The sequence below is a fragment of the Mandrillus leucophaeus genome, unplaced genomic scaffold, assembly GCF_000951045.1.
Source record: "Mandrillus leucophaeus isolate KB7577 unplaced genomic scaffold, Mleu.le_1.0 Scaffold1, whole genome shotgun sequence".
Taxonomy (NCBI): Eukaryota; Metazoa; Chordata; class Mammalia; order Primates; family Cercopithecidae; genus Mandrillus; species Mandrillus leucophaeus.
In genome coordinates this window covers 16245542-16254312 of record NW_012098097.1, presented here as the reverse complement: position 1 = coordinate 16254312, position 8771 = coordinate 16245542, and the positions used below count along the sequence as shown (strand labels likewise).

At 48.2% G+C, this 8771-nt stretch overlaps 1 protein-coding gene across 1 annotated transcript in view; it reads left to right on the top strand.

Annotated features, from left to right (window-relative positions):
• Positions 1-8771, top strand: part of CCDC57 (coiled-coil domain containing 57) — a 145448-nt gene that overhangs the window by 55129 nt on the left and 81548 nt on the right. Inside the window, exon 8 of the mRNA XM_011998287.1 lies at positions 4310-4468. Within this exon, the coding sequence (XP_011853677.1) occupies positions 4310-4468 (159 nt within the window). The remainder of the gene's footprint in view (positions 1-4309; positions 4469-8771) is intronic.

Here is an 8771-nt window from a genome sequence, read left to right as displayed (position 1 = left end):
TTTTTAGTGGAGACAGGGTTTCACCGTGTTAGCCAGGATGGTTAACCTGGTGATCTCCTGACTTCGTGATCCACCCGCCTCGGCCTCCTACAGTGCTGGGATTACAGGTGTGAGCCACTGCGCCCGGCCGAATTTCCTTCCTTTTTAAGGCTGAGCCATATTCCATTGTCTGGATGGACCATGTTTTGTTTATTCATCCATCCATTGATAGACGTGTGAGTTGTTTCTATCTTTTGGCTCTTAAGAGTAATACTGCCATAAGCCTCGGTTACAAATTTATCTTTGAGACTGTGCTTCCCGTTCTTCTGTGCACAGATGCAGAGTGGAATTTCTGGGTCATCTAATTCTGTGTTTAGCTTTTGAGGAGCCACATTTCTGCTTTGCAGTGGCTGCACCACATTCCCACCAGCAGCCCAAGCATTCACTCATTCATTAGTTCCTTTTTTGTTTCGATTTTGTTTTTCTGAGACGGAGTCTCACTCTGTCGCCTAGGCTGGAGTACTGTGGTGTGATCTCAGCTCACTGCAACCTCCGCCTCCTGAGTTCAAGCAATTCTTCTGCCTCTGCCTCCCGAGTAGCTGGGATTATAGGTGCACGCCACCACGCCTGGTCAATTTTTGTATTTTTGGTAGAGACAGGGTTTCACCACGTTGACCAGGTTGGTCTCAAACTCCTGACCTCGGGTGATCCACCCGCCTTGGCCTCCCAAAGTGCTGGGATTACAGGCGTGAGTCACCTCGCCCAGCCACTAGTTTCTTTTTAAATCCCATTTCCCTTCTAGTGTCTAAGCCAGGCCAGGGCATATGGTCAGCCCTGTTCCACTTGTGCCTGGTGTGCAGGGTGAGATGCATACAAGCTACACCACTGCAGCCACGGTGAAGTGCTTAGCACTAAGTTCCGGTCTCCAGACGTGATCCATGCAGAAGCTGTATTTACTGAAGACACTTAAGATGAGTCATTTTCTAGTATTTACCACACTTAGCCACTGGCTTTTTCTCTTTGTTTAGGAAAATTCCCATCACTTTTTTTTTTACAGAGAATTTTCTCTACTTTTTGTTTTTCTTTTTCTTTCTTTTTTTTTTTGAGACGGAGTCTTGCTCTGTCACCAGGCTGGAGTGCAGTGGTGTGATCTCAGCTCACGGCAACCTCCACCTTCCAGGTTCAAGTGATTCTTCTGCCTCAGCCTCCCAAGTAGCTGGGACTACAGGCATGTGCCACCATGCCTGGCTAATTTTTTGTATTTTAGTAGAGATGGGGTTTCACCACGTTGACCAAGATGGTCTCCATCTCCTGACCTTGTGATCTGCCCACCTCAGCCTCCCAAAGTGCTGGGGTTACAGACATGAGCCACTGCACCCGGCCTCTTTTTCTTTTTTTTGAGACAGGGTCTTACTCTGTTGCCTAGGCTGGAGTGCAGTGGTGTGATCACAGCTCGCTGTAGCGTTGACCTCATGGGCTCAAGTGATCCTCCCGCCTCAGCCTCCCCAGTAGCTGGGACTACAGGTGTGCGCCACCAAGGCCAGCTAATTTTTGTATTTTTTGTAGAAACAGGGTTTCTCCATGTTGCCTAAACTGGTTTCAAACTCCTGGACCCAAGTGATCCTCCCACAATGGCCTCCCAAAGTGCTGGGATTACAGGCGTGAGCCACCACCGACAGAATTCTCTGTCAAATCGTATTCCTGTTTAAGGGGGAAATGGCTCTTAGAACTACACAGTACCGGGAAGTTAAGGGCTTATTCAGGATAGTTTCTCTTGACTCAGCATGCTGTTTTGTTGTTTGATCAGTCAAATTCAAGCAGAGTTGTTGAAGCTGCCACACATGGGGGGCACCTGAAGCCTCTGCGGTCGGTGTGCGAGGTGAGAGGGGCCGAGGTGACCAGGCCTCACCACTCCTGTGCGCCTAACCTTGGCCTCCCCTTGCAACCTTAAGCTAAATGTTGTTCTTGATTGTCTTTTCGTTTTCTGTCCATAAATACTCTTTGCTCATTGAGAATTATTGCTACACATATGCAGTATTAATTTGGCAGTAAGAAACAAACTTCTACATTCTAAAGCTTGTATCTTTCCTCTTTTACTTCTGGGGAGTTCAGTTGTCATCTGATCCCATGATCCCAAGTATGAGTTAGCATTAAATGATGACCTCGGCTGGGCACAGTGGCTCACACCTCTAATCCCAGCACTTTGGGAGGCCGAGGCAGGAGGATCACTTGAGCCTGGGCAACAAAACAAGACCCTATGTCTACCCCAAAAAAATTAGACAGGTACAGTGGCGCTCACCTATAGTCCTAGCTACTCAGGAGGCAGAGCAAGACTCTGTCTCTAAAAAAATAATTTTTTAAATTAAAAAAATAGAAATAAGTGACAGCCTTATTTATTTCAGTTCCTTTGTTTCTTTTTAAAAATAAAATAGAGATGGAGTCTCCCCATGTTGCCCAGGACGGTCTCAAACTCCTGGACGTCAGTGATCCTCCCCACTCAGCCTCCCAAAGTGCTGGGATTGTAGGCGTGAGCCGCCGCGCCTGGCTAGCTTTGTGGTTCTTAATGGGTTTTTCAGTAGTTTTGTGCTGGTTTGGAGTTTGGAACTACAGAGAAAGCCTGTAGGATTAACATGAAAGCATTTTTTTCTTCCTTTTTTTTTTTTTTTTTGGTGACAAGGTCTCACTCTGTCTCCCAGGCTGGAGTGCAGTAGCATGATCTCGGTTCACCGCAGCCTATACCTCCTGGGCTCAGTCTCCCAGGTGGCTGGGACTACAAGTGCGTGCCACAACACCCGGCTAATTTTTGTATTTTGAGTAGAGACAGGATTTAGCCATGTTGCCCAGGCAGGTCTCGAACTCCTGGACCTCAAGCAATCTGCCTGCATCGGCCTCCCAAAGTGCTGGCATTATAGGCATGAGCCCACCATGCCCAGCCTTCTTTTTTTATTTTAACCATCCTATCACACAGAAGAAAGAGAAGGCGTTGTATTCTGTCGCCCAGGCTGGAGTGCAGCAGTGCGATCATGGCTCACTGCAGCCTCGACCTCCTGGGCTCAAGTGATCCTCCCACCTTGGCCTCTCCCAAAAAGCATTTTCACTCGTGTGGTGAGCGGTGCCCTTCCACTCGTGCTCGTGGTGTCCTCTGTCCCTGCAGTGAGGGCTCAGCGGCCGTGCCCATTCATCTACACCTGAGACTGTGCATCGGGGAGGCCCCAGGCAGAGTCGCATCACCGTCCTGATGCTGGGAGTGGGGCCGGCCCTCGTCATTAGGTGGCTCATGGTCCGGGAATAAAGCTGCTTCCCAGAGCACCAGAGGCCGCTGGTGAGTCTGTTTCTTCAGTGCCCACGCACCGCGTGGAAGGAGCCCAGACACACACTCTGTGTCAGCCCAAGTTGCCAGAGATGACTGGAAATGTTGGTGCCTTTGATGGTGTCTCTTTTCAGCCGTGCTAAAATATGTGTCCAAAACTGGTGGCTTTTTTTTCCATTCTATATAACACCAGGCTTGAATGCACCACTCATGCTGGGTTTAACCGACCCCTTGTGACAAGGGGTGGCCTCTGTGGGGGCAGCCAGCTCACCCTCTGCTTCTCACTGTCAGTCGGAAGTTCGTCAGCGCAGGAGCATCTGAAGTCTGTTGTGTGTCATGTCACAGTTGCTTTTGTGAGCTGTCTACCCCGTCTTTTAGGGAAATAGGCCTACGCCCATGCAAGTGGGCAGGTGTCATCTTGCCTAGGTTAGTACCGTGGCTACCTGAGTTAACAGCTCTAGATATTGTCCCGAACATTTTCTTGGGAAATTTATTCAATTTTGGGTAATTCTCCCAGAGGCGTCCTGCTGTTAAGGTTGTTTAATGGGTTCTATAGGACCTTATTTTACTGTGCAATTTGAAAATGTGTTGAATGTCTCTGCACATGGGGTGCTGTGCTAGGCATGGCGAGGACACGCGGGTGAGTTGGTCAGAGGTGGTGCTACCTCATGACTGTGGTCTCTGTGGGCATGGGAGGCATGTCATGCCTCACCTTCCCCACACCAAGAACCTGGCACATGGCCTGGTGTGCTGCAGGAGCTCAGCTGGAATCTGGGCTGGTGGGATGCATGCAGGCATGGAGGCAGTTGGGTGGACGGATGCTTTACTTCTTCCTGTGCAGAACCATCTCCACCATCTCCATCATCTAGGCCAGGAAGTTTCAGCTCTGATGTGGATTTCCTCTGAGAGCTGGGTGTGTGTGTGTGTGTGTGTGTGTGTGTGTGTTTGCTGGGAGTGCTGTGTGAGAGACAACTTGAGTGAGTGAGAACCACATCTACATAGTTTCCCTTCCATGTTTAGACTTCGTGAAGATGCGTCAACTGTGAAATCTGCCTGGGATGCTCAGATTGCTCAACTGTCTAAGGAGATGGTCTCCAAAGACCTTCAGATTCAGACGCTGCAGGAAGAAGAGGTGAAGCTCAGGGCACAGGTGGCCCGATCCCAGCAGGACATTGAAAGGTAACTGTCCCCAGGCAGTTATTTCCATTTAGTGTCTCCTATGGGCAGGTGCTGTTGTAGGTACTAAGGATTCAAAACTGAACAGATCAAGTCCCTGGCCTCACATTTTCTTGGGGGAGAAAGACAGTGAACAAGACAGATAGAATGTCTAGTCACGCGGGGTGGTGTGGGAAGACACGCAGAAGGGGCCGCCAGCTGGAGGGAGCGTGGCCAGGGGACGGTGTTTCTCAGTCTGTGATAAGAGCCATAAAGGTGCTTCTGCTGTTTGATCCTGCACTGAGAATCTCCTGTTGCCAGGCGTGGTGGTTCACACCTGTAATCCTGGCACTTAGGGAGGCAGAAGCAGGAGGATTGCTTGAACCCAGGAGTTGGAGACCAACCTGGTTAACATAGCGAGACCCCATCTCTGCAAAAAGGGAAACAAAAACAAGGAATCTCCTCATCTGTCTTGTCTGATTGTTCATGTCCTCATGTTTTTCCTCCATTGGGGTGAACACTTACTTGAACAAAGATAACTTCTATTTCCCATACACATTCAACTTTATTACAGAATACATTTGCTAAAACTCATCCATTTTAACTCTACACTTGATGAATTTTGATGAATGTGTATGCTGTATGATATCATTTGGCTCTATGTCTCCCCCAAATCTCATCTCAAATTGTAATCCCTATGTGTCAAGGCAGGGCCCTGATGGGAGGTGATTGGATCATGGGGGTGGTTTCCTGCATGCTGTTCTTATGATACTGAGTGCGTTCTGATGGTTTAAAAGTGTTTGGTGAGCCGGGTGTGATGGCTCACGCCTGTAGTCCTAGCACTTTGGGAGGCTAAAGTGGGCAGATTACGGGGTCAGGAGTTCGAGACCAGCGTGGTCAACATGGTAAAACCCCGTCTCTACTAAAAATACAAAAATTAGCCAGTCATGGTGGCTCACACCTGTAGTCCCAGATACTCCAGAGGCTGAGGTGGGAGAATCACTTGAACCCAGGAGGCGGAGGTTGTGGTGAGCCCAGATCATGCCACTGCATTCCAGCCTGGGCAGCAGAGTGAGATTCTGTCTCAAAAAAATGAATAAACAAATAAAAAATAAAATATAAATAAATAAATGTTTGGTGGGCCGGGCGTGGTGAGCACTTTGGGAGGCTGAGGCAGGCGGATCACCTGAGGTCAGGAGTTTGAGACCAGCCTGGCCAACATGGTGAAACCCTGTCTCTACTAAAAATACAAAAATTATCCACATGTGGTGTCACGTGCCTGTAATCCCAGCTACTCGGGAGGCTGAGGCAGGAGAATCGCTTGAACCTGGGAAGTGGAGATTGCAATGAGCCAAAATCATGCCACTGCACTCCAGCCTGGGCGACAGAGCGAGACTCTGTCTCAAAAATAAATAAATAAATAAATAAATAAATAAGCGTTTAGCAGCTCCCCCCACCACACTCTGTCTTTCTCCTGCCAACATGTCAGACGTGCCTTGTTTCGCCTTTGCCTTCCACCATGGTTGTAAGCGTCCTGAGGCCTCCCCAGCCATGTGAAACTGTGTGTCAATTAAACCTCTTTTGTTTATAAATTACCCAGTCTCAGGTAGTTCTTTATAGCAGGGTGAAAAAGGATGACTACGCCGTATAATCACCACTTCAGGCAAGCTATGGAATCTTCTGTCAACACACACTTCCCTCCTGCCCTCCGCAGTCAGGCCCCTGTCCCAGTGTGCTTTTTTTTTTGAGACAGAGTCCCGCTCTGTTGCCTAGGCTGGAGTGCAGTGGCACGATCTCAGCTCCCTGCAACCTCTGCCTTCCAGGTTCAAGCAGTTCTCCTGTCTCAGCCTCCCAAGTTGCTGGGACTACAGGCACATACCACCAGGCCCAGCTAATATTTTTTTGTATTTTTAGTAGAGACGGGGTTTCACCGTATTGGTCGGGCTGGTCTGAAACTCCTGACCTCAGGTGATCCACTCACTTCAGCCTCCCAAAGTGTTAGGATCACAGGTGTGAGCGTCTGGCCTTTTTTTTTTTTTTTTTTTTTGAGATAGAGTCTTGCTCTATCGCCCAGGCTGGAGTGCAGTGGTGCGATCTCAGCTTACTGGAACCTCCACCTCCTGGGTTCAAGCAATTCTCCTGCCTCAGCCTCCCAGAGTGCTGGGATTACAGGTATGAGCCACTACACCTGACCCTCCTGGTAATATTCTTTTGCCCACAGTCTTCTCTGTCTGATATTAACAGGGCTGCTTGAGCTTTTTCCGCTTGTTTCCCACCCTCTGCTTTAACTTGTGCTTCATCTTTTTTTTTTTCTTGAGGTGGGATCTCACTCTGTTACCCAGGCTGGAGTGCGGCGGCACAATCAGGGCTCACGCTCACTGCAGGCTCAACCTCCCAGGCTCAACTCATACTTGCACTTCAGCCTCCCAAGTAGCTGGGACTATAGGCACATACCATCACACCCAACTAATTTTTCTATTTTTGTAGAGACAGGGTTTTACCATGTTACGCAGGCTGGTCTCGAGCTCCTGGACTCAAGCCATCCTCCCGCCTTGGCCTCTCAGAGTGTTGGGATGACAGGCGCGAGCCGCCGTGCCCGGCTTGTGGGCGGCCTGTGTTTGAGTCTTCTTTTTCTAGTGTAACACTGTGCCTGTTCCTCAGGGGGTTTAGATAATTTAATTTAATGCCATTATTGATATATTTGTATATTAGGGCTTAAATCTCCACTTACTGTTTGCTATTCTCTTTATTTTATTTATTTTTTTGAGACAAGGTCTTGCTCTGTCACCCAGGCTGGAGTGCAGTGGTGCAATCTTAGCTCACTTGCAGCCTTAACCTCCCGGGTAGGTTCAAGCAATCCTCCCACCTCAGCTTCCTGAGTAGCTGGGACTGCAGGTGTGTGCTGTGATGCCTGCTTAATTTTTTGGTATTTTTGGTAGAAACGGGGTTTCGCTTTGTTGCCCAGACTGGTCTCGAACTCTTGGATTCAACTGATGGGCCCACCCCAGCCTCCCAAAAGTGCTGGGATTGCAGGCATGAGCCACCGTGCCCGGTCTATTTGCGTTCTATTATCCTCATCTGTTCTTTGTTTCTTTTTCTCTGCCTTTAAAAAAATCCATTGAATATATTTTAGAATTTCATTTTATTTCCAGTTTTCTTATTATATAAACCTCTTTGTCTTACGTGTTTAATGGTTGTTCTGAGATTTATAAGATATACAGTCTCTGTTTAATATTTACCACTCTATGTATAATATAAAACTCTTCAATTTCTGCTTGTGTTCAAGGAATGACCTCTGTTTCTGCTACTTCTTCGTTTTTTTTTTGAGAGACGGAGTCTTGCTCTGTTGCCCAAGCTGGAGTGCAGTGGCACGATCTCAACTCACTGCAACCTCCGCCTCCTGGGTTCAGGCGATTCTCCTGCCTCAGCCTCCCAAGTAGCTGGGATTACAGGCACCCACCATCGCACCCAGTTAATTTTTGTATTTTTAGCAGAGACGGGGTTTCACTATCTTGGCTAGGCTGGTCTTGAACTCCTGACCTCATGATCTACACGCCTCAGCCTCCCAAAGTGCTGGGATGACAGGCGTGAGCCACCGTGCCCAGCCTCCTCTTCCTTTTTACTATGGTTTTCTTATATTTTATGTAAGGGGAATCATTATATTTGCTTTGATCAGACTATCCTTTATAAAAATAAAAACGAGAAAGAAAAAGTTTTATACCTTTTCTAATATTTTTTTCTGATGTTCTTCATTTTTTACAAATCAGATGTAAGGTTTCCGCGTGGTATTATTTCCCTTCAGCCTCAGCCCTTCCTTTAATATGCCTTGTGGTGCGGATGTGCTGCTCAGGAATCATCTCAGCTTTTGTTTGTCTGAAACTTTGTCTCCGTATTTTCGAGGAGCATCTTCACTAGATGAGAAATTCTAGGTTGACAATGTTTCCTTTCATAGGTGAAAGGTATTTGGTCGTGTGACTACATTCCAGCCTGGGCAATAGACCAAGACTCTGTCTAAAAATAAAAATTACCGGCCGGGCGCGGTGGCTCACACCTGTAATCCCAGCACTTTGGGAGGCCAAGGCAGGTGGATCATTTGAGGTCAGGAATTGGAGACCAGCCTGACCAACACGGTGAAACCCCGTCTCTACTAAAAATACAAAAATTTAGCCGGGCGTGGTGGTGGGCGCCTGTAATCCCAGCTGCTCTGGAGGCTGAGGCGGGAGAATCACTTGAACCCGGGAGGCAGAGGCTGCAGGGAACCGAGATGGTGCTACTGCACTCCAGCCTGGGTGACAGAGCGAGGCTCGGTCTCAAAAAAAAAAAAAAA